Source organism: Eulemur rufifrons, chromosome 16 (assembly GCF_041146395.1).
Source record: "Eulemur rufifrons isolate Redbay chromosome 16, OSU_ERuf_1, whole genome shotgun sequence".
Lineage (NCBI taxonomy): Eukaryota > Metazoa > Chordata > Mammalia > Primates > Lemuridae > Eulemur > Eulemur rufifrons.
In genome coordinates this window covers 12,835,420-12,860,998 of record NC_090998.1, presented here as the reverse complement: position 1 = coordinate 12,860,998, position 25,579 = coordinate 12,835,420, and the positions used below count along the sequence as shown (strand labels likewise).

General features: G+C 46.3%; 1 protein-coding gene across 1 annotated transcript; it reads left to right on the top strand.

The window, feature by feature from the left end:
* Positions 1 to 25,155, top strand: HEBP1 (heme binding protein 1). Its single transcript, XM_069489967.1, has 4 exons — positions 1 to 113; positions 10,125 to 10,263; positions 12,775 to 12,955; positions 24,556 to 25,155. The coding sequence occupies exons 1-4, from the start codon at positions 36 to 38 to the stop codon at positions 24,725 to 24,727; spliced, it is 570 nt and encodes a 189-aa protein (XP_069346068.1). The 5' UTR covers positions 1 to 35; the 3' UTR covers positions 24,728 to 25,155.
* The last annotated feature ends 424 nt before the right edge of the window (positions 25,156 to 25,579 follow it).

The window sequence follows — 25,579 nt, the reverse complement described above, 5'->3', positions numbered from 1 at the left end:
TGCAGCCAGTGCGTCCGGAGCGCGACGGCGACAACATGTTGGGCATGATCGGGAACTCGCTGTTTGGGCGCGTAGAGACATGGCCTTGGCAGGTCCTGAGCAAAGGGGACAAGGTAGGCCCTCAGGGCTGCCGAGGACCTGAAGGACGGCTGCGCCCCACCCCCATCGTGGTCGGGGCTGGAGGGGGGTCTGAGGGACAGGTGGGACGAGAATGTGCCCCGCGCTGTGCGTTCTGGTTTCTGCCGTGGGCCCGTCCCTCTGCCGCCCAGCGATCGGGCTGGGAAGGAGGGCGGTGAGAGGTCCCGTGCAACAGGCCAAAGGGCACAGCTGGGAAGAGGGGGGACAGAGAGGAGAGGGTGATTTGTGGGGAGAAGCCCAGCTTGACGAGGTGGGCGTAGCCTGTTGAATGCCATCATTCATTGAAACATTGAAGCAATTTTGGTTTTTGAGTGACACTTGGTGGCAGAAATGACTGACAACGGCCTTGTTGGCAAGAAACAACCCAATACTGGAGAACTAAGTACAGTAATCCTCCCTCTTATCTGGAGTTTCAGTTACCAGAGGTCAACTGCCTCCAAAACTATTAAAGGGAAGACTCTAGAAATAAACAATCTCTAGGTTTTCAACTTTGGGCCGTTCTGAGAAACGTGATGAAATCTCGCCACGCGGGACCTAAATCCACCCTCTGTCCTGCTCATCCAGGCTGTATGTGCTCTCCCCCGACCCCCACTTAGTCAGTTAGTAGCCAGCTGAGTTATCAGAGGAACTGCCATGGTTTGCAGTGTTTGTGTTCAAATAACCCTTATTTTACGTAATAGCGGCGAAGCGCAAGAGGAGTTGTAACAATTGTTATAATTGTTCTGTTTTGTTATTAGCTATTATTGTTAATCTCTTACTGTGACCAATTCATAAATTAAACTTTATCATAGGTATGGGGAAAATGCAGTATATACAGAGTTTCAGGTATATCCTCGGTTTCAGGCATCCACTGGGGACCTTGGAACGTATCCCTGAGGATAAGGGGGAAAGAACAAGATCTGTGCTGCATAGACGTAATGTGCCAGGCAGGGAGTGCAGGGGAAGGGAATGTCAATTTTGCCAGAGGACCATGATGAGACCTTCACAGGCGCGTCTTGAGCTGGGCCCTGGGGATGTGCAGGAGTGCACAAAACAGAATAGTGTGCACAGAGGCCCAGAGTTGTACCATTGCTTTTGGCCGATAGAGCTGCTGGCGTTGGGTACCTAGAATACAGAATGAGTAAGGACACCATAATTGCTGTATTCTCCCAAATTTACATCAGTACTGACATGAACAAATAGGACTGCACCCCTGAAAACAAGGAGTCTGCCACTAGATTGTAACCTCCTTGCAGACGGGTACTTAGGACAGGTACATTGTGCACCACCACTGCTCCCAGCTCGTGCCCCACTCGTTAAAGGACTGTGTTGCCTGGAGGCTCAGTTCCGATACCTAGTACAAGGATCACCACACAAAAGCGCTCAGCTAGACTCCTCAGGCAGCCAGAGGCCTTTCCCATCTCAGCGTTGCCAGTTCTGTGTTGAATGAGCATTTTAGCCCCATAAAAGGTGACACATCTGAATGCCTGCAGCAGCCGGGCAGGTGATGGAAGTGAGTGAAGCTGGCTGTTTCAGACTCTAAGGCCGGGTGGGGACTGAGGCAATCAGAGAGAGCACTCAGGTCCCCGTCTACTAAGGGCCACTCCAGCCAGTGTTGCTGTGCAGCGATGAGAACCAATGTTGCCCAGTTTTGAAGGAAAACCAGATATACAGATTCTTCACGTAACATCTCCCGATTTAAAATTAATTAATTCAACAACCATTTTTTTTTTTTTTTTTTTTTTTGAGTGCCGGCTGTGTGCCAGGCACTCTCCTAGGCGTTGGACATAAAGAGTGAAGAAAAACCCCTGCCCTCACGGAGCTTGTGTTTAGTGGCTGGTGACCAAGGCAGTAGACTGTACCACGGATCAGGCGGTGATCAGTGGTGTGAAGAAAACAAGCAGAGAAGGGGGTGAGGAACAGGGAGAGCTGGGTGAGGCTGTAGTTTTCAGTAAGGTGACTATGTCGGTTTCAGCTGTTGGCAGCTGGCTGAAATGTTTGTGAACACTGCAGGGATGCCGTCTGTGGACCAGCTAGTGCCTGCCACATGCCAGTCTGTGGACGTGCCCTGAGGAGGGTTCCTGTTGGTCGCAAGAATCCACGTGTTGCCCCAGCTCCCGGAGAGCTTCCCTTTCTGCAGCGCGACGGGGCTCACTTCGTCTTTTCGGTTAATGACGATGGCGAATGCAGGAAGCGGGTCTGGGCTGGTCTGTGGCCTGTGCCCTCGGATTGCTTCCTCAGCCCTTCCCTGTTCTACCATCTGTCTCCATGTGGAGTGAGGGCTGGCCTCTGCCAACTGTTTCCAAGGCTGTGTCACCTGGCTCCCAGCTAGGTGTGCCCAGTGGCAGGCACTGGTGGGAGATAAGAAAAAGGGGGAAACCAGAGCATTTCTCCCCACCCCTTCTCCTCCCCTATCAGGGCTGTACTACTGCGAGCTTCTCCTCTGTGGCTTCAGCTACACAGGCCACCATGGTTCTAGCTTCTACTGGGTGACCCAGGTATCTGATCTCAGGTAACAGGTGATCCTTCCTCCGTCTCTCCTAAGGTGCTTATTAACCTCTAGGTCACCTCTCTGTCTCCTTTTTGGCACCTCAGCCCCTTTATCATCTGTGTAACCAATTCCTTGCATCAAGGTTCCTCTGTTCTAAATACTGTAGTAGTTTCTGTTTCCTGTTAGCCTCTTATTGATACAGTGTCACCTGCCACTAATGTGGTACCTCTGGGATAAATGCAGGTCAACATTGGGTGGGAACACGGGGCCATATGGGATATTGTTATCGGGCTGAAGCAAATCTTATAACCCAAATGAGCCTCAGTTTCTACAGCTGTAGAATGATACAAAAATATCTTTCTCATCTACTCCCAGAATTATGATGAAAAATTAAATTCTTTAAAAACATTTTATAAACCAGTATACTCTACCAATATAGTAATAGCCATATGTCAGTACTCATCTCAACTTCACTCTTACTCATTGTATGGTCACAGGTAAATTCGCCTTTCTGAAGCTAATTGTGAGAGCAAATAATCATATCTTAATAGGTTGTTTTAAAGTTTAAATGAGATAACCAATTATAAATTATTCAACAGAATACCTAGCACTTGGGCACAGTAGCAGTTAGCTTCCCCTTACTTTTGCAGGTTACTTTGGGTAAGTTACTTAACATCTCAACTACTCTGAACCTTCAAATTTCTTTTTTTTTTTTATTTTTATTTTTATTTTTTTTTTTTTTATATTTTCCTTGCCCCTCTGTAACTCGACAAATTTCTTAACTCTAAGATGAGAATGATAATGCCAATGTGACAATTAATTAAATAATCAAAGATATTTATAAACCTTTTTTTAATATGCAAATTCAGGATGTTATTTCGAAGAGAGCCTCCACTTGAAATTCTTTCTTATTCTGACACAGAGTCTGTGTCAGAAACTGTTGTCCACTCTCCTGGGCAAATGGATTGTATACCACAAGCCCCACGTAGCGTGGGCTTCAGGCTCATCAGATGTTCAGGACTGATTCCAGGCAAGTTGGCAGGGAGACCAGCGCTGCTGCAGAACTTATCAGGTGCCTTCCTTGTTGCTCAAGGAGGGAGGAGGGTAGACAGCTCTCTGTGTTGGATTGGCTAGGTATTGTGTATGCTCAGAGCAGGACTGATATTACTAACTGACATCCTTATTGGATTTGTGTCCACCCTGTGCATGTTGGTTAGGACCCGATACCCTGAGTTTGAATCCTGGCTCCACCACTTGGCCACTGTAACTTGGGCATGTTACTTAACCTCTTGTTCTCCAGTTTCATCTGAAAATGAAGATTAACACATTGACTGCCACATTAGAAAAAATTTTTTTTTCCTTGGGGCCACAGTATTTCATTACAAAAAGAGAATAAAAACTTCAAAAACAAAATGATCCTTTCTAAGTTAATGGACAACTTAATGAAAAATAAAATTTATTGACCTCTATTTATCTAATCCACATTTTTAGAATTAATTTGTCAATATTAATTGTAACAATAAGAACGTCAATAAGTAAGATTTTCACGAACCAACTGCAGGGTTTTGCCCAGGTTTTGCTTCACGAGGCCCCAGGCTCAAAACTAGTATGAGTTAAATACAACTCACGTGGCAGTTAATGTGTTAAAGCACTAACTTCTTCACAGGGTTGTGGGAAGAACTGAATGAATGAATCCACGTAAAGCGTTTAAAATAATATCAGACACATAGAAAGTAATCTGTTAGATTAATTATTATGATCAATCTTTTCTTGTAATGAGAATGGGGGCTTCCAGAATCAACATACATACCTACCACATCAGGTGGCAAGAAAATAACTGACCTTTCCGAGGACTTGCAGATCCCATAGGAAGAGGCATTCTCACAGCACCTTTGTCTGAGACTTGGACTTGACCAAGCTTCCCATGAATGTTGAAAATTGGTGTTTGTGGCCACAGGCCAAAGTCCTCATCTAGTAACTGATTGGGAGCATAGGGTACCTGGAGATGGGGCGAAGGAGGGCTGTTATTATGTTCTATCACAGGCAAATGCACTAAAAATGTTAAGTTTTAAGAATCAAGACTGTGTTAACATTGGTGCTTTATTCTTTGCAGAAATAGAGAACTCTGGTTAAATTTAAATAGAGCTCCCTGGAGAACTAGAATAGATTTAAAATATCCACCTCTCAAACTTAAATTTTCACAGTGGTTCAAATGAGAGACTATGGATGTAGATGCTGTAAAAACAGGTGGTCCTTGCAGTAAGGCTGGTTTAAGACATTGTGGCCCAGCTTTCTTGCAGGAGATCTTGTCAGTTGAGGTTCTTATCTCTTTACCTGGCTATGGCTATTGTATTTCTTGTCACTAGAATAAAACCAGGTTTCATTCTGCAGCCCTCCTTTCTCACAAATATTTGTAGAATGCCTACAATGTGCAAGACACAGAGACACCCGGTGGTGAAGAGTCCCTGACCCCATGGGGCTATGGTTGGGGGTGAGGGCAGAATCCATTATTATTTAATTGTAATTACAATAAGTATTGTGTTGTGAAAGTATAAGGGGCTGTGTGAGTATCATAGGAAGCTGCTTTAAATTAGAATCCTCTCTGAGGAAGTAACGTTTAGGTTGGGACCTGTCAGATGAGTAGGAAGTTGTCAGGAAAGGCAGGAGAAGAACACTGGGCAGAGGAAGCAGCAGGTACGGAGGCCTTGGCTGGGAGTGACCATGGCATTAAAGGAAAGAGCAGAAGGCCACAGAGAACATGCTCAGGGTGTGGCTGGCAAGGTAGGTGGAAGATAAGTGGTGCCTGGATCATTGAGGGTAGGCCAAGAACTTGGTGGATGAAGGCTTTTAGACAGGGGGTTAACTAATGCCATTAGACTGGCATAGAATGCTCCATGTGTGCTCACTGGGCAACCTCCACCTCATTCACAGCCTTAGTCTCCCATGTTGATATCTCTGTGCCAGTCTCCTGCAGAGCCCCAGACCTGGGTGTCCAACTGCCCAGGGGACAGTCTGCTCCTCTGTATCAGGAAGCGGCTGGACTGACGGGTATGTAAGGGCCTTTCAGCTCTAGGAGTGCCTCGCTTTCGGAGTTCATAGAGGGGGTCACTCAGGAGGAAGCAGTGGAGTTGAGTTAAGCCTTAAAGGATGGTAGACTTACCGAGGGGGCCCTGGCACTCTGGAGCAAGCTGGATTCCTTTCACGGCAGCCTTTCCTTCCTTGCTGTGGACTTTCCACCTGGGGGACAGGCTGTCCTGTGAGCCTGGGGGAACAGATCACTGCACCATTCCTTAGAGGTTTTTTCTGCTCCAGGGAATCCTCCACTCAAGATTCAGACATATTTGCAAAATCCTGTGTTTACATGGCAAAAGTCACTTGAACTATTAATAACTTAGGGTCGGTGAAACTGGCTTGCTATCAGGTTACTGTCATTGAACTAATGATTATAAAGTCCAACTCCCTACAACAGCCTTTGAATTCTTCCAGGATCTGGCCCCTGCCAGCTCCTCTGGACCCCTTCTTGTGCCCTGTTTGACAGTCTTCGCTCCAGCCACATGAACTGCCTGTATTTTTTCCCATCATCGTACTGTTCTTGATCCCTCCTCCTTTGCCCCCGTGCTACCCACTGCCTGGAATCCCTTCCCTAAACTATCGAAGCATTTCCAGCGTTGTGTAATAATTTGTGTAATTCTTCCTTCCACTCTCCTAATTATCCCCATTGTATTAATCTCCAAATCTGTAGCACCCAGCAGAGATTTTCAATAATGTTTATTCAATGAATCAATGAAGCAGGGACTGAGTGTCCAGTTGGCTGATCTGTAAGGATTGACCTACCCGAACATGTCAGCAAATACAACAGTGCCCCTCAGACTAACCTGAGTAGTCCTCCTCTGCGTTCCCCTACTGCCCTGGCACTCCTTGCCCCTTAAACGTGTCATCAGAGGACGGCCTTCTGTGTTCCTGGCTTCCCTTATTGCACCATGCCTTTCCTGACGTCGGAAACCAAGCCTTTCATCTCTGTCTTGTGGCATCCAGGGCAGTACTCAGCACATAGTAGACGCTCAGTAGTTGTTGGTGGAAGAAATAAAAGAAAAGAAACACCGAAGGAAAGATCCAGTTGGTTCTTTCTCTAGTAAGATCTTGTCATCGGTTTTCCCATTTCTAAAAGAAGTAACTACATAAGGCCGGGTACAGTGGTTCCCACCTACAGCACTTTGGGAGGCCAAGGTGGGAGGATCACTTGAGGCCAGGAGTTTGAGGTTACAGTGAGCTGTGATGGCAGCATGACACTCCAGCCTTAATGACAGACAGGGCGATACCCTGTCTCCAAAAAAAAAAAAAAAAAAATAAGAAGTAACTGTATAAAATGACTGCTAATACCTTCGTTCTGAATTGGACATGGGGATACAAATGTCTGCCCCAAATACCTAATGCGGTGGCTAAAGTGAGGTTGAAGTGTTCACTTCACCCCCTCTTAGCTGTAGACAGTCTTGCAACAAGCATTAGACTGGAGTTTGGAGAGTGGAATTTTTGTTTCCGTTTCACTGTTTAGTAGCTGTGTCATCTTGAGCAACTCAATCTCATTTCTTCATTTCCTCTTTGGTAAAATGAATTAGATTAATGAACGTTAAAACCTCTTTCAGTGTTGAAATCCGGTGATTCACAGAGTAGCATTTCTGGAATTTAAAACATTACAAGTGGCAAGACCCAGTGGGGTCTCAAATGGAAGGGGAGTTCTGGAATTCTCCGCTGTGACAGAGCCAGAGAGAGTAAAACACCCTGAGTTTGCTTAACAGTTTGCTCCTGCAGGCTCTTTGGAGTGTCAGCCTCTGCGAGTGGAGGGCCTCACAGCAGTCCTCAGAGTTATGGGCACAGTGCCCCAAAGTCAAGGCCGATTTGCTGCCCCTGATTCCTGGTCTGGTGCAATTCCCCTACCCCATGTGAGGGCAGTTTAAGTGTGAAATTGGCACTCGGGTTTGCTTTCAGATTTCCCTAGCCTCTTTCTCACTGCTCTCGTTTAATTCTGCATTACAAAAATAATAGGTAGTTTGGTATTCCAAATATAAAATTATAATATTAAATATGTTTGTTCAGACTGCACTGGACACTGGCCCCATAGTCCTACCCTCCTCCAGAGATTCTTCATGTCCCCTGGGAGTCACACTCTTATCCCCAGTTGGGACTCTTCGGCCTAGGGGATTGTAGGAAAACCTATTCGACCAGCCTAGGGCACCAGGTTCCCTATTATGTGTCTGTTTTTCATAATCATTAGGAGAGACTACTCATTAATCAAATAGGTATCTATTGAGTCTATAACATGTAAAGCTCTGTGGTACAGTGCTGTCCACAAAGACTTTATTGCAGATTTTAAAAACTACAATAGTATTCCATTACCAGACAGTAAAATTAATATAGACCAACTTTTCTTTTTCTAGTGAAATAGAGTAAAATTCACTCGGGTAGAGTAGAATAGAAGAAAAAAGGATAGGGAAAAAAAAAGTATCAGAATGCATCCCATTCATAAGAGTAAAGTATTATTTTTTGAAACTTTGTTTCAACCAAGTATAAATTCATGATAAGGTGTGACATAAAAATATTTTCCTTGTCGTGGATTATGATTTTTTTTTTTTTTTTTGGAAGTAGAATCTCACTCTGTCACCACGGATAGAGTGTGATGGCATCATCATAGCTCACAGCAACCTCAAACTCCTGGGCTCAAGCAATTCTCCTGCCTCAGCCTCCCAAGTAGCTGGGACTATAGGCGCAAGCCACCACATCTGGCTAATTTTTCTATTTTTTTGCAGAGACAGGCGTCTCACTCTTGCTCCAGCTGGTCTCGAACTCCTGAGCTCAAACGATCCTCCCGCCTCGGCCTCTCCGAGTGCTAGGATTATAGGCATGAGCCACTGGATTATAGGCATGCGCCTGGCTGGATTATGATTTTTAAAATGTTTGAAAAACACTGCCTTACAGTATGTCCAGGAATGCAAAATTATATGAGACTTCACCTGGTGCAGAGGGGCCGGGGTGCTGAGGGAGAGCTGCAGGGGCCCGAGTCTAAACACCAGGGAAAGGACAGACGCTCAGTGTGGACAGTGGTGGTGAGGGGAAGGAGGAAGGATTTGTGCAGAAAGCAACAGTGGAGCTGAGTGTTAAGTGGATTGCGAGGCTATGATTTAGTGACGTGAGAGTTAGGGGGAGGATGTTCTGTCTGGGAGCACAGTGTGAACAGAACTGCAGTTGGCCCTCCGTGTCTGTGGGTTCTAGATCTGTTTTCAGCAAACCAATGGAAAATATTCAAAAAAAAATAATAATGGTACAACAATAAAAAATAATATGAATAAACAATGTAGTATAACAGCTGTTGACACGGCATGTACATTGTATTAGGTGTTATAAGTAAGTAATCTAGAGATGATTTAAAGTATACGGGAGGATGTGTGTAGGTTACATGCAAATACTATGCAACTGTGTATAAGGGTCTTGTGCATCTGTGGATTTTGATATCCACAAGAATCTTGGATCCAATCCCCCATGGATGCTGAGAAACAACTGTACTCTGTTTCTTCTTGAATTGCAGCACTGCTACTAGAACGAGGCTAATCTTGGGGCCTTCAAGTTTTTTATGAGATTGTTTTTATTGTACTTCTTTGTTTCCTCCCTTCCAAGTTTTTCTTCTTCTCTTTTTCTGGATCTTGTATTATTCAGATGTCAGATCTCCTGGCTCAATCCTCTGATTTTCTTTTCTATTTTCTACTTCTTTTAGTTGACTTTCTGGAAGATTTCTTTCAACTTTTTTTTTTTTTCTTTGAGACAGAGTCTCACTCTGTTGCCTGGGCTAGAGTGCCGTGGCATCAGCCTAGCTCACAGCAACCTCAAACTCCTGGGCTCAAGCAATCCTACTGCTTCAGCGTCCCAAGTAGCTGGGACTACAGGCATGCACCGCCATGCCTGGCTAACTTTTTGTGTGTATTTTTAGTTGTCCAGCTAATTTCTTTCTAATTTTTTTAGTAGAAACGGGGGTCTCACTTTTGCTCAGGCTGGTCTCGAACTCCTGAGCTCAAATGATCCGCCTGCCTTGGCCTCCCAGAGTGCTAGGATTACAGGCGTGAGCCACTGCGCCCAGCCTTCTTTCAACTTTATCTTCCAACCTCTGTAGTGAATTTTTCATTTCTGTTCTCAGATTTTTAATTTGCAATAGCTCCTTTGATCTCTAAACATTTCACTTTTATAGTATTTTAGTGTTTGGGGATGTAATGTCTTCTCTTATATCCCTGAGAATATCAATTATAGGAAGTTTTTTCTGCCTCTGGTTTGTTTCTACATTTATAAGAATCCCAGAATCTATTTCTCATGGCCCTTCATTCTCAAGCCTGTCTCTTCTGCCCTGTCACCAGACCGGTCATGAAAGTTTCTGAGCAGTTTATATTTCTTGTGGCTGGATGATTGCTGCTTCTAGAGATATCACAGGTTGCCACTTTGTGTCTCTTAGGCACTGTGTCTTCTCTCTCTCTAGGAAGAAGTCACCTACGAGGAAAGGACCTGTGAGGGAGGGAAGTTTGCCACAGTGGAAGTGACCGACAAGCCTGTGGATGAGGCTCTGCGGGAGGCAATGCCCAAAGTCGTGAAGTATGTGGGAGGCACCAATGACAAGGGTGAGTTCCCTGCAGGACGTGGCCCTGGCCTCCCTTCGTCAGAAGGAAACGCAAGGAAGGGGCTACAAACCACCTGCTTCCGTGGCACGTGAACTTCCTGTGCCGTGCAAACAAGGAGCTCCTCGCGGGAGCTCTGGGGAAACCGCTCCTGCCCCTCACTTTGAGGTGTCCTTGCTCACTGTTTCTGAATTCCTGCCTCACTCCCAGGTCTGGGGCCATTTGCTATATATTTTTTTCAGCCTTATAGTGCTTATTGTGTTTTGGATTGGTTGACCGGGTGACCCACTGGAAGCCGAGCCACGGCACAAGGCAAGGTGGCATCTGATGTGCGACCCCCAGCACCCGGCTGGAAACCCCCAGCGTCGGCCCTGGCAGCTCCGATTCTGCTGGGCACTGAGGCTCAGCGTGGCGGGTCCCAGACTCTGTTCTGGCAAACAAAGGGTCTGAGAATTCTTAGGCCGTCCTGCTCTTGCAGACTTGGCAGTTCATGCTGGCTGCCTCCTTGTTTTCAAAATGATAGGCCTAAAGTTTCATGAAAGGCGTACGTGTCAGCACGTAAACCATACTTAAATAGGAGTTTGTCTCTTCAGAAGCTTTTAATTTGGGCGGCACTTTAGAATCACTGAAAACCAAACATGGGTCAGAAAGCAAGGTGAGAAAAGAGATGTCGTGTTTAATTTTTAGGATATTTCTCAAGCTAATCATTTAGAAAGTCAGAAACTGATATTAGCCTTAATAGCATTTACTAGGACCAAAATAATCAGGCTTTGGAAGCTTACCAGTAGGAGGTCAAGAAGAAATCTTTGTCTTCTTAACACTGTCATAATGTTTTTAATATGTAAATATGTATAAAAATTATAAAACTCATCAAAGAAAATCTTGAAAATAACAAAACAGTATCCCTAATCCCTCCCCCATTTTAATGTAATCATTGTTGTCTTTTAACTGTACTTCTTTAGGGTTTTTTAATGTAATCTTAGTGTTCCTAGGATTGCATATCCTGCTTCTGTTACTTATTATTTCGTAATTATTTTCTACAACTGCTAAATAGTCTTCTTTTTTTTTTTTTTTTTTTTTTTTGAGACAGAGTCTCACTCTGTTGCCCAGGCTAGAGTGAGTGCCGTGGCGTCAGCCTAGCTCACAGCAACCTCAAACTCCTGAGCTCAAGCGATCCTCCTGTCTCAGCCTCCCGAGTAGCTGGGACTACAGGCATGTGCCACCATGCCCGGCTAATTTTTTCTATATATATTTTTAGCTGTCCATATAATTTCTTTCTATTTTTAGTAGAGATGGGGTCTCGCTCTTGCTCAGGCTGGTCTCGAACTCCTGAGCTCAAACGATCCGCCCACCTCGGCCTCCCAGAGTGCTAGGATTACAGGCGTGAGCCACCGCGCTCGGCCTAAATAGTCTTCTTAAGCATAATTATTCATATCTACATTATGCTGCATCATGTGCCTTTAATTTACTTAGACATATTACTGTTTCAAACAGAATTATAAATTCTGCTACAGTGAATATCCTATTACTTATAGCCTTTTCCATATTTTGGATTATTTCCTTAAAATGGATATTTAGATAGGAAATAAGTAGGTACTGATAATATACAGTCTTTTTTTTTTTTTTTTTTTGAGACAGAGTCTCACTCTGTTGCCCAGGCTAGAGTGAGTGCCGTGGCGTCAGCCTAGCTCACAGCAACCTCAAACTCCTGAGCTCAAGCAATCCTCCTGTCTCAGCCTCCCGAGTAGCTGGGACTACAGGCATGTGCCACCATGCCCGGCTAATTTTTTCTATATATATTTTTAGCTGTCTATATAATTTCTTTCTATTTTTAGTAGAGGTGGGGTCTCGCTCTTGCTCAGGCTGGTCTCGAACTCCTGAGCTCGAACGATCCGCCCACCTCGGCCTCCCAGAGTGCTAGGATTACAGGCGTGAGCCACCTCGCCCGGCCAATATACAGTCTTGATATATATTGCCAGGTAATTTTTTCAAGAGTCATACCACTATAGTCCTAAATCCAAGGCATAAAGATAAAAGGTGTTCATGTATGTCTATGTTTTTCTTTTTTTTTTTTTTTGAGATAGAATCTCACTCTGTCACCCAGGTTAGAGTGCCATGGCATCAGCCTAGCTCACAGCAACTTCAAACTCCTAGGCTTAAGCAATTCTCCTGCCTCAGCCTCCCGAGTAGGTGGAACTATAGGCACACAACATCAGGCCTGGCTAATTTTTTCTATTTTTAGTAGAGACAGGGTCTCTCTCTTGCTCAGGCTGGTCTAGAACTCCTGGCCTCAAGGGATCTTCCCACCTCAGCCTCCCAGAGTTCAAGGATCACAGGCGTGAGCCACCACGCCCGGTCCCCACTATATATTTTTAAACACCTGAAATGTTCACTGTTAATGTCAAGAACAAAAAAATATGGCCTTGGAAGAAGAACGAAACTGGTGTATCTTCCCCAGCCCTGAGCAAGCGCTGCCTCTAAGCCCTGCCGCACTGTGTGTTTTTACATTTTCAGGAGCTTGGATGGGAATGACAGTCCCTATTTCCTTTGCCGTGTTCCCCAGTGAAGATGGCTCCCTGCAGAAGAAATTAAAGGTCTGGTTCCGGATTCCAAACCAGTTTCAGAGCAACCCGCCAATTCCCAGTGACGAAAGCGTCAAGATCGAGGAGCGGGACAGCATCACCGTCTATTCCACGTAAGGGGAACGATGCTTTGGGCTTCTTCCCAGGCCGGCACTCAGTGAATTCCCATAACCACTCCTTGAATCATCTCCAGCGAGCATGCGCCTTGAACTTCTATGTTTGCTGAATTAACTTAATTAATTACAACTTAGTTTCTCCATCTGTTCAGTGTTAATTTAGGTAGGAAATTCTGAATCCTGATGGTTTCTCATTTTAATTTCTGCAGGTTGCAGCATACTAACATTTGCATTTTATCTGAATAAGTGCCTTGGCCAGTTGCCAAATTGATGGTGGAGAGAGTAACCCCATAGCTTGAGCTTACGATGAACGCCTGCATTAGCCACCCCAGGGCTCTGGGAGATGCAGCAAGTATCTAAGTCAAACTGTGGTTTGGGTCGTGGACACATGGGAAGCACGAAGGGCTGGGGACACGTGATTTCTACCCCCTGCCCCTTTGAGTGCCGAAAGGGCAGGGAGCATCTACCAGAGCTGGGCTCCCACCCCCTTGTTGTTCCTGCTCTGTGGTCCTTTGAGCAGAGCACACATCCGTCCTATTGTCTTTCTGACCCTGTTTCCAGGACCTCACTGGGGTCACGTTCCCTAGGTGGTAAAGAACAGCAGGTGCAGACGCCTGCATGTTTCTATCCTTTGGTCTCCAGCTTCCTCTCAGGAAGCAAGTCTCTTCTAGATAATTGATGACGCCCCATTTGTTAAAATCCTACTATGTGACAGGCACCAAAGCACACAGGGGAAGACTAGGATCTTCACCAGAAGTAACCATAGGTGGCAGTTGGCTTCTGCTCAGGAACAACCTCATGAAAAATAAATATGCACATGACCTTGCACTGGACGAAGTTTTGGTCCACTCCCAGGGACCTCCAGACTTAGTCATTTGGCTGCTCTGCTCCAACCCTGCACCTGGGGTGTGACAGCTTTCCCTGGAGCTGTGTGAACATGCTGGGAATGTGAGCCTTGCTGCTGTGGGCAGCCCGAGGCCAGGGGACCGTAGGGCCTCCCCGAGGACAGTGAATGTCATGCATCTGAGAGCTGGAACCAGAACCTCAGTTCCAGGCTTCTACTGCAGTCCTCTGACTCTGCAGCTTTGCCGCAGAGGCTGCAGAGAGAGCAAACTCATTAAATGGTGTCTTTTCCTGGGGTGCGGAGTGAGGCACCTAAGGTGCAGAACATAAGCGAGCGCTCACTCTCACGTTGTCCAAGTGCGGAGTGGGCACTGGGTGTGAGCGTCTCCTTAAACCTTGTGCGCTGGGTGTCTGCAGGTCTCACCCTGGCGCCTGCCGTCTCTTCTGTTCTCTTTCCTGTGCTTTGGGAAGTATCCTGGTGTGATACACTGAGCAGGCATTTTATAGTTCGAACCCACCTCTGCTGCTCACTAGCAGGATGATGCGTGGGAAGTTAGGCTCTTTAAGACTTAGTTTCTCCATCTGTTAAGTGTTGATAATATAACCTCGTGTGTGTTGGGGTGGGGGTGTAATATAATCTCATAGGATTATTGTTAAAGAGTATCTTTCAGTATTTACTAAGATACTATTTATTTATTTATTAGAGACAGGGTCTCACTATGTCGCCCAGCTGGAGTGCAGTGTCATGATCATAGCTCACTGCAGCCTCGAACTCCTGGGCTCAAGTGATCTTCCCACCTAAGCCTCTCAAGTAGCTGGGACTACAGGCGTGCACCACCATGCCCAGCTAATTTTTATAATTTTTTGTAAAGACAGGGCCTCGCTGTGTTGCACAGGCTGGTCTCAAACTCCTGACCTCAAGTAATCCTCCTGCCTCTGCCTCCCAAAGTACTAGGATCACAGGGTGAACCACTGTGCCCAGCCTAAGATACTATTTATAAGTTACTTAATGTTTATGACCTGTAGCAGGTTTCAAAAATTAACTCCTTCTCTTTGCTCATTCTTATTTCATAAGCAATGAGATTGACATAATTGAATCAGTTTGCAAAAGACTTCAAACAGATGGGGCTAGTTTCTAATCATTTGGTTTATCAGATCCAGAGTATTGAGTTGGTACAATTTTTTTCTTTTGTCTTTAACTTTATACTGTGGAAATCTTCAAACATTGTGGAAAGGTGGAGAGAATAAGATAATGAAACCATATGTACCCATAACCTACCTGCAGCGGTGATCAGCCTAAGGCTCTGTTGATGTGTACCCTCCCAGCTTCTAGCCAGCCCCTACCCTGGATCGTCTTTAGGCAAATTCCAGACATTATATTATTTCATTCATAAATATTTCAGTGTGACTACTGAAGATTTTAAAAAATATATAATCACAATATCTTATTTCTCTAAAAATTTTTACAGTAATTCATTAATGTTATGATAGTATAAAATATCCAGTGTTAGACTATCTTATAATTTGTCTTAACATTCTGTTTGAATCTAGATCCAAGTGAGGTCCATCCATGGCAATTGGTTTCTACATTTTTAAGTTTTTATGAATCTTTAAATTTCTTCGCCAACGTACCTCTTCATTTCTCCTTGCCATTTAGGGATCATTCGTCCTGTTCTTTCCCCCAGTCTGGATTTTGCTGATCGCGTTTCTGTGGCATCTTACCGTGTTCCTCTGCCCCTGTATTGTCTGTAAATTAGGAGTTGGAACTAGAGACGTGATCAGATTCAGTTTTTTGAGTTTTGGGCGAGAACACTGGGCTGTGGTGTGTACCTCCATCAGGGGCTCAGAACCGCCAGTTGCTTCTGGTTTAAGTCACTATAGATCATCATTGCCTGGATACCTAGGCAACCTCACAAGAGGTTGTAAAATGATAATGTTCTCTGTTTTTCCTTCTTCATTTATTAGTTGAAATACTTCAATAAAGAGAAACTTCCCCATATCTACTATTTGGTTACCCTGATTCTTACAGAAAAATCAAGACACATACTTGATATCTTCTCTTTATGGACCAGTTTCATTCCTCAACATCCTCCGAAGGTGAGGTGGTCTGCATCTTGGTTTTCTGGTGTGATTATAAACACAGGAATTTAAACATATTTGATACATTTTGGTGCATTGCAGTTATTCATCTTATTGTTGCTCAAATTGTCCTACCTTTGGCCGTTGGGAGGCTCTTGGTTTCTCAGTCCTATTGACACAATTCTAGAACTCTTTGGTAGCTTCCTTGCTTTCCGATATGACAAGACATTTTGAGCACATCTTAACATTTTTTGCTCAGAGCTGGAATTAGCCATTTCTCTAAGAAACCCTGGTTCCTTAGGGTGGGGAAAGGTATCTATTTAAAGGGTAATGTTAAAGCCGGGTCTGTGGCAATTTTCTCTTAATTCTCCAAAATCTAAACAGATGAAAGTGCCAAATAATGGTGTCCAGCCTGGCTCTGTGAATTTTTTTCCACTTAACGTGTAGTTCTAACTTAGCAAAAGATCATCCCTCAGTTCGCCACTTGGTGTCACTGCACAGTCAAATGTGTGTCGAAAGTACTCTGTGGTAATTCGCGCTATTTCTGATTCAGTTGAAAGCGGCGTTAATGAGACGGTAGAAGGCAAGTGTGCTACTTCAATGCAAAGTGCTCTTTCATATAATGCAGAGAGTGCATTAGATGACAAAATTAATTCTCAAATGAAAGCCTTACATCCTTAATTCAGTCTTGCTTTTTTTTATGACCTTGTGAAGGGATGTCTACAAAGGGATTATGCATTTATTAGCAGTATTAATTATTAGTGCTGTTTAGATGACTAGAATGCTGTGAAAGGAATAACACTATCAGAATATTTTTAGCGTTCACAAGGGGCAATAGAATTGTCCTCACACTTAGACCAGTGGGAATGTTCCAGACCACTCTCCTCCCTCGATGTTCTGTAAAGGACACTTAGGTTAGCGCTCGGCCTCCTGGGCTCCTTTCCACATCCGGTTCTCAACAGAGACCAACAGCCTGAGAGTTTTGATGGTTTTAATGAAACTTTCACAGTTTTAATGAAATGTCTGGGTACAAAGGAAAGAGTTGAGAACCAGGAGTTCATTGTCAGGGTGACCCGTAGCTTCAGTCCCAGCTCACGACTGAATGTCTGGCAGACCTTTGGGGTGTTACCAAGCCTCGCGGTGCCTCAGTTTCCTCACCTGTAAGATGGAGATAAGAGTACCTAGCTTCCAGGGTTGAGGGTGAGGGTGGAAGTATGATAATATCTGGAAATGCCTGCGGAATCTTAGCCATGAGGTGGACACTGAGTAAACATTAGCCCTTTCTCCTCTTCTTGGCTTCACCTTCCTCGTGAATTAAATCGAATTTTACTAGAATTAACAGCAAAAAAATCAAAGTTACAAAGATACACTTGGAACCTCAACTCTAATAATTATGAGTTTTATAACTTTGGGCGAGTTATTTTACCTTTCTGAGCCTCAGTTTTCTCATCCACAAAGAAGGACGTATAATGCATTATTGTGAGGGCCGGTGACGTTGTGCGCGTGAAGAAACTTTGTCAGTTGTAGGCACCGAGGGTTGCTGAAGTTATTTCCCCCTTTACATGACCAGGCCCTCGTGAGGGCCACTAGCAGCTTGGGGAGTTCAGCCTAGAGGAGGAGGAGTTTGGGAGAAAGAGCCCATCGGCTAAACCCTTAGGGAATTCGCACATTACTGCCCAGGAGATCTGCAGACCAGTGTTGGGCCAGGTTCCTGCCAGGCTCTTAGGTATTTCACCCCTTGTTTATAACCGCAGGAATTTGGGCCGAGGGTTTTCAGTCTTATACAGCACCCACTTATTTCACTCCCTTACTTGCATCGAAAGGGGCCTTGACTGGCCATTCTGTCATCGAAAATAGCACCCTGTCCCTTTCTGTGCCCTTATCCTGTTGTATGTTTCTTTGCATCCCTTATCATCACTTGCATTATATACCTGTTTGTTCATTTATTTGTTGTCCTCTCTCCCACTAGCACGCAAGCTTCCTGACGGCAGGGCCGTTGGCTAGAATCTGGTAAGTGCCCAGTAGGAAGGTGGTGAGTGGATAAATGAATGCGAGGTCTTGTTCCTTGCCTCCCCTGTGTGTCTCCCTCTCTGCTGTCTCCCCTAGAGGTCTGTCCCCTGGTTTAGCGTCAGCTAGCCCCTCTGTGCTGGCAACTCTGCAGCCTGACCCGTGTCTGCCTCCCTTGAATGTCTTATCCCATCAGACTCAACGTGGAAACTGAGGCAATACCATGGACCCCTTTGTTCATTCATTCCTTCCTTCAAAAGAGAATGGGTTCCTTGTTCACTTACTCCGAGCCAGGAACTGCTTTAGGTGCTGAAAATATAACAGGAAACAAAGTCTCTGCCCTTCAAAGTGGGGGGAAATTTTACTGGGAAAAAGAGCAAAAAAAAAACCCTGATGCCTGAAGATAGTTAAGGACTGTGTTGTTCCAGAGATTTAAAAAAAAAAACCCTGGTATCTATGCATTGAAATTCTAGGCCGGGCGTGGTGGCTCACGCCTGTAATCCCAGCACTCTGGGAGGCCGAGGTGGGCGGATCGTTTGAGCTCAGGAGTTCGAGACCAGCCTGAGCAACAGCGAGACCCCATCTCTACTAAAAATAGGAAGAAATTATATGGACAGCTAAAAATATATATATAGAAAAAATTAGCCGGGCATGGTGGCACATGCCTGTAGTCCCAGCTACTCGGGAGGCTGAGACAGGAGGATCCCTTGAACTCAGGAGTTTGAGTTTGCTGTGAGCTAGGCAGACGCCACGGCACTCACTGTAGCCTGGGCAACAGAGTGAGACTCTGTCTCAAAAAAAAAAAAAAAAAAAAGAAATTCTAGGCATATTTCTAGGCAAAAATAAACATTCTGGCATAAGGTTTCTAGCAGTGAAATGGACATTATGAAGGAATGAAGTCCTTGCCCCTGGAGGGATTCAAGCACCATCCGGAGACACATGACAGTTACGCTGTGTAACGTTTGGACTAGGTGGGAAGTTTGGTTCGATTTGATAAACGTTTATTGAGTGTCTCTAATATTTAATCCACCTCACCTCTAAAAGCCTTGCCAATGATAAGATTTTGTTTCTAAACCTAATTAATCACCACTCTATCTCCTCCCACAGCTGTCAGCTGTCCCAAGAGCCTTTTATAGTCTCACGCTGGGCAGGGGCTTCAGGTGGGTGACGCCGGGTCAGCGGGGCCGGTGCCGGCCTTTGTCCCCAGCCCACGTCTCCAGCGCCCTCCTCAAGTGTCTCCCAACTCAACATGCCCGAAACAGAACTCAGATTTCCTCCAGAAATCGGATCCCTTTCTGTGTTCTCTTAGTGTCAGTCCCCTCCCTCCTCCTACCCACCCGGTTCAGGTGTCATTCTGACACCTGACTCCTTCGCCGTCCACATGTGATTATTGGCCCTGTCCCCGTTAGCTCCTGGCTGCCTCCTCCTTCCCACCACCACAGGTCGATGTCACCTCTTGCCGGGACGATTGCTGTGGCCTCCTGATTGGTTTCTGGTTCTCCCGCCTGTGCCCCTACTGGATTGTCGTTTTAGCACCGCCAGCCTGAAGCACAGGACCACTCGCACCACCTCCCCTGCTCAGAAACCGAGCCTCCCAGGAGGCTCAGCTCTGGTTGGGGACCTCAGGCTGTCCCTGACCGTGGCACACGTTAGGGTTTGGACCAAAGCCCAAGCTAGGCTTGAGACACTCCATTCCCGTGAGGAGACAGCTGGGTAAACTTTGGGTTCCCCAAATGTTTAACCAGGCAGTAAAGCCTGGCAAAAATGCCTTATCGAGGCACAACGGAGCCCCATTGCCAACTGTCCACTGATCTCAGAGCATCTCACCCGCTGCCTCCTGACACGCCCACCCCCCTGCCCGGACACAACATCCACTTGAGACCCTCGCTCGCACCCCCGGCCCCCTCAGTCCCCTCCCCAGGCTCTGCTTGCTCGGAGCTCTGTGAGGACAGGAACGTTGTCATGCTGTTCATTGCCATAATCAAGAAGATGCTCAATAAATGCTTAATGTCATGTCTTCCCTAATACTGTTTCTTCATATTCCCGGTCAGAACTGATCATTCCCTAGTCTCTGCCCCCAGAACATTCGCTTGGTACCTTCTACCTCCATTCCAATCTTTCTTTCCGCCCAACATTATCTTTGTGTGTGTCGTGTTTCTGTCCTGACCGCCATGCTTAGACTTCGCAAGGGTGGGAAGGCATCTTTATCGTCCTCACGGCCCTGGAGTGTCTGGCTGTGCTTTGTGCTCAGTGGTGTTCAGCCCTGTCAGCGCTGGCTCCGCCGGGCTGGACGAAATGCTTATTGTGTTAAGCCTCTTCTCCAGTCACCGTGAGGCTGTCAGTTCGCAGTCTGACGCTTTTGCCTCGCACAGGGCTGCCTGCACAGCCCACTCCCCACTGATGTGTGTTGACCTGTTGGTTGTTAAAGTTCCAGACAGAGTTGGACAGTCAAGCTCAGAGTCGTGCCATTTCTCTGTCTTCCTCACTGCCTGCACCAGACACTCCCTGAAAATAGCATGTTGGGGTTTCTGCCTCCTTGGACCAAAAGCCCCTCCCTCTGTCATCTCTCGTTCTAATTCTCCCAGCCCCCTTTGGGTTTCTGGAATCTGGAGCATACATGCACACATGTGTGTGTATGTGTTTGTGTGTGTGTGAGAGAGAGAGAGAGAGAGCACGCACGTGTGTGTGCAGGCGTGCGATTTCTCAGTTCCCATGGTAACCAAATTCTTTGTTCGGAATACCGAGCCCTGACCTTGGGTGACATAAAATACAGCGCCCTGGAGGAGAGCTTCTTTGAAGATGAGGGATTAGATGGAAACTTATTAACAGGCTCACAAAAAAATAACGTGCATAGTTTGTGTTGATTTCCTTTTGGGAGCTCAAAGCACTTTACGAGCATCCCTCACCTCGCGCTCAGCACGCTCGTGAGCTTGGGGAGCCGCGGGCGCCTGGCCATCCCCCGGGTACAGGTTGGAAGCTGAGGCAGGAAGGAATGAGGCAGCTTGTCCGTGAACACAAGCTGAGTCAGCCAGAGCTGGGCTCCTTCGTGTTCCAGGGCTGTGTTCCTGGGAGGGTCTGGTTTCCTGGCGAGTGTGCGGCTCTGCGGGGGTCAGGGTGAGGCGGTTAACTTAGCAGAGAGGGGAGCACACGTGTCTGTTCCATAGCCCACCCAGCTGTGTGTGTTTTCCAGTAAAATGCTCCCATGATGAAGCAATAGGGAAATTTTTGTCTTCATTACAAGCATCTCAGTCTGCCTGGAAATAAATATCAGGAGTCAAGGGTTTTCCAGAAGGGAATTTTAGGGACCCCTGAGTGATGACATTCTCCATTGTGCTCTCTGCTGGTATCCCTGTACCTCTTAGACAGCCCCTTCTCAGTGTCCCTTGCCAAGTCCTCTCCTCCACCCACCACTTAGGTATTAGGATTCCCAAGAGCAGTCTTTTTTTAAAAAATTTTTGTAGAGACTGGGTGTCACTCTGTCACCCAGGCTGGAGTGCAGTGGCATGATCATAGCTCACTGCAGCCTCAAACTCCTGGGCCCGAGCGATCTTTCTGCCTCAGCCTCCCAAGTAGCTGGGACTGCAGGTGTGCACCACCACACCTGGCTAATTTTATTTAGTTTTTGTAGAGATGGGATCTCCATATGTCCAGGCTGGTCTTGAACTCTTGGCCTCAAGCAATCCTCCTGCCTCGGCCACCCAAGTAGCTGGGATTACAGGCATGCGCCACTGTGCAAAGAGCAACCTTCTGACCCTCTGTTTGCACATCTCTCCCTCGTATCACTCCTCACCATGACTGTAGCCAGTACCTACTCACTGGGACTCCCAAGTTCTCTTTCCCTGGATCATCGCTTTCCCCAGTCGATATGTCCGACGCCAGTTCTGTCCCAAGTCTAAGGAGACACACATTTAGATATTCAATAATTGGTGCATGAATGTATTTCACAGAGGCACCTCAATATCAACGTGTCCCCAAACCAAACCCCTACGCACCCTTCCTGTTCACAATCCCTATTCTGGTCAGAGGCATCTGCCTCCACCTGAAGGCTTAGCTGGAAGCCCTGGAGAGCCCTGGCTCCTCTCTCACCTCCCCTCCTCTGTCCAGGCCGTCATCCTCTGCTGTCCCTGAGCTCCAGCGGCTCCTCATCTCTCAGTCCTTTGCCATTGCCCCGTCACTCCACTGCCTTCTAAAACACAATCTGGCCCTACTTGAAAGCCCTTTCTTAGGTCCCCCTGTGCATCTAGGATCAGGTTCAAATGCTTTAGCTTGGCATTCAAGGCTCTTCCCCTCTGGCTCCAGCTGATGCACTTTTCCTGTTTGCGTTCCCACCCTGTCCTATAGCATATGCACAGATGTTTATTATACGAACGAGTGGGTGAGTGAATGTGGGGCCAAACAGACCCATTGAAACACTTAACTCACTAGTAGGTCTTAAGTGCTATCATCTTTAGGTCTGTCAACCTGAAGACAGTCACCTTTATTGTTTCTCCCAGAATCATTCTTTAGCCAAGGGGTCTAATATGTGTTGGGCACTATGTTAGGTGCTTAGGATACAGCAGTGGGCAAAACGACAAAAATCCCTGCCCCTGTGGAGCCTGTATTCTACCAGGGGACGCAGACCATAAAAATGAACATAGTAAGTAAAGTGTGTAGTATGGTAGGTGGTGATAGCTGCTGTTTAAACAAGAAAGAAAAATTAGAATGAAGGAAGAAGACTGGGAATGGGGTTGGGGTGTGGGGTCACCAGTTTTAAGAGCAGGCCTGTTGAGAACGTGAGAATTGTTAACTGGGCCGGTTCATGGTACTACTTTAGATAACCATTGTGTCCTCCAGCTCAGAGTCAGGGAATCGAAAGGCTGTTCTGTGCAAATCGCAAAGTGACAATAATAGCTCCGACTTGCTGTGAGCTCACTATGTCACAGGCACCAGGCTGAGCAGTTTGCACAGTCTTCTCTTTAAACTTTACAATAGCCTTCGAAGATTGATGTGGTCACCATCCTACTGTAACAGATGAAGGACCTGAAGATGTGAGAAATTAAAGAATTTGCCCAAGACCATGGTCCAGAAAGGGCAGAGCTAGGATTTGAGCTCACATTAGCCATTTTGCCTCCCACTGATGGATGAAGACATTTGGGGACCTGCTCTTTGGACCTTTACAAAATCAGTACTTAAAGAGCCAACACTGTCCCCTTTCCCAGAGCACAGCTCAGGGTCACAGCAGAAGTAGGGGCTGCAGGGAGCACTGCCCACCTGCTCCCCCATCCAGCATTTGCTTCATTTGGGACAGAGGTTCTCGGTCTAAAGACATTCTTTGTAAAAAAAAAAAAAAAAAAAAAAAAAATAAGCCATTGTTGCAGGCTTTTATTGCCAGAAAAAATCCTTCCTGAATGTTGGTTCTCTGTCTCTTAATCCATTTCCTCTTATTTGAGCCTCAGTGAAGCCAGAGCCCAACCGTCTTCATCTGCCTTGTGGTCTTTCTTCAGTGTATTTGAAGAACCAAGCCTCCTCTATTCGAGATTGGTCTCGGCTCCATCCATGTTCTATAGCTGTTGTCTAGACATTAGAATAACCAATCTCTTACAAATGCAATCCTGGGTGTTTTCACCTCAGTGATCCTGTACCCAGCGTGCTGAATGCTTGCCGAGAATGACTAACCACTTATAAAAGAGCAAAGCGTGATTCAGAGGGCTCCACCAAAAGTAATGCATTATTTGGCCTAATCTTGGCCTGGTGCAAATTCAGACTTTTGAGTCATAAAGCTCATTAGAAATGGGGATGTATTGGACTCTAATAAAGATTTTAGTGCGACCCAGATTTAGAGTGGTATGTTTAGGGTAGGCTATGGGATGAATTTTGGAACAGAGGCAGATGACACAAGGGGGAGAATAATAATCTTGAAAAGACAGGCTTTATTGGTTCTCTGTCCCCAACTTCTGCCACCAGGAGAAAAGCCACATTTAGAAAACGTCTTTTATTAGAAAAAGAAGGCGTTCATGATTTGCGCAGAAGAAGGGATTTATTACAAGTGATTTCTGTATTTGGGGCATGTTTAAAGCTTGCGTAGGGGCCCTCCCAAGACTTCCCTGGGTCCTTGCCTTTGTTAGCTCTGGTTTTTAATGAAGCTGACGTGTCACCGCTGTGATGGGCTCGGTCCTTACAGCTGCTCTGCCATGGAAGGAGCGTCAGCAACCTCACTTACTGCAGTTCCACCCTAACTCCACTCTGTTCTTCCTTTTTCCCAGACTGGTGACAGAGACGCAGTGAAGAAGCGGAGCTGCAGAGGGAGCTAGAGAGAGGGGTGAAGGCGCGGCCGTGGGGAAGCCAGCCCACCATGGCCTTGGGCGACTTCAGGAAGGAAAGGGAAGCTTACATTTAGCATGTGACGACTGTGTTTCAGGCCCTGCATTCATGTTTTCACATCCATTAACATTTAACACTCGTAACAGCTTTGGAGGAAAGAGAAAATATATCCCCTTTTAACAGATGAGGAAACTGAGGCTCAGAGAGGTCAAATCCACCCATGCAGGAAGTGGCGAATCCGTCCCCCGTGTCACCACTGTAGCGTGCTTGCCCCAACAAGCATGGCGAGGGACTCCTTTGTTTTAATGATTCTGCCTCTCTCAGAGGTCACGTCCTTTCCTGACCAGCCCTTGCTCTTGTGTCCCCAGGCAGTTTGGTGGTTATGCCAAGGAAGCAGACTACGTAGCTCACGCCGCCCAGCTGCGAGCCGCCCTGGAGGGCACAGCCACCTACCAGAAGGACGTCTACTTCTGCACCGGATATGACCCTCCCATGAAGCCCTACGGGCGGCGCAATGAGATCTGGCTGTTGAAGACATGAGTGACGCGCTGAGCCAGGAGCTCCCTGGAAGTCAGTCTCGGTGTCCCCCACGCGGGGGCCGGCGGGGACGGTGCTTCCTGAGTTCCAACAGCAATTCCAGCTTAACCGACTCCCCTTCAAAGCCATCTACTGCCAATTTTCTGAAATAACCATGTTCCGTATACGGAGGCTCTTCTCATGGTAGGAAATAATACAGCCAGGACAGGCAGCAGCCTTCTCCTTGATTTAGAAAATTCCGTGGTAGACCAGAAAACCCTGTCAGCATTTTCCCAGCCATCTGGGTCACTAAAAACTGATTTTTTAAAAAAATTTTGAATTTGTATTTTTGTCCTTGAGGGACAACTGTGATTTGTGCATGATCTCTCATCTGTAATTCTCACGACAGCTTTGTCTAAAAAGAAAACAGAAATAAAAATCTTTGACTTAAACAGCTGAGACAAATCCTATGTATAATTTTTTCCAAGGTTCCACAGTCTTATAAGTCACATAGATATGAGGACTATTGATGGGGTTTACTACCGCAGAAATCTTACATTTACAGTTCCAAAGTCCTTCAGAGTATGAACCCAAAGGGCCCAGGGAGGGCTGACACGCACCACAAGCTTGAACGTCCCTAAACTAGACACTGTGACTGTTATGTAGCACTGCCGTGATCATAAGTTGAGGATCACGTTTGCAGCTGTGGTCCATGAAGGGTTCCAGGAGTCCCAAGAGCAGACAGAGGAGAAAAACCACTGCGCTCCAATACACAGACGACCCTGGCGGTGGGGAATTTGCTGGGAGGACTGGACTAGGGCAGTGGGATTAGAGGAACCTGGGGTCCGGTTTTATGAACTGAAGTGGACAGAAATG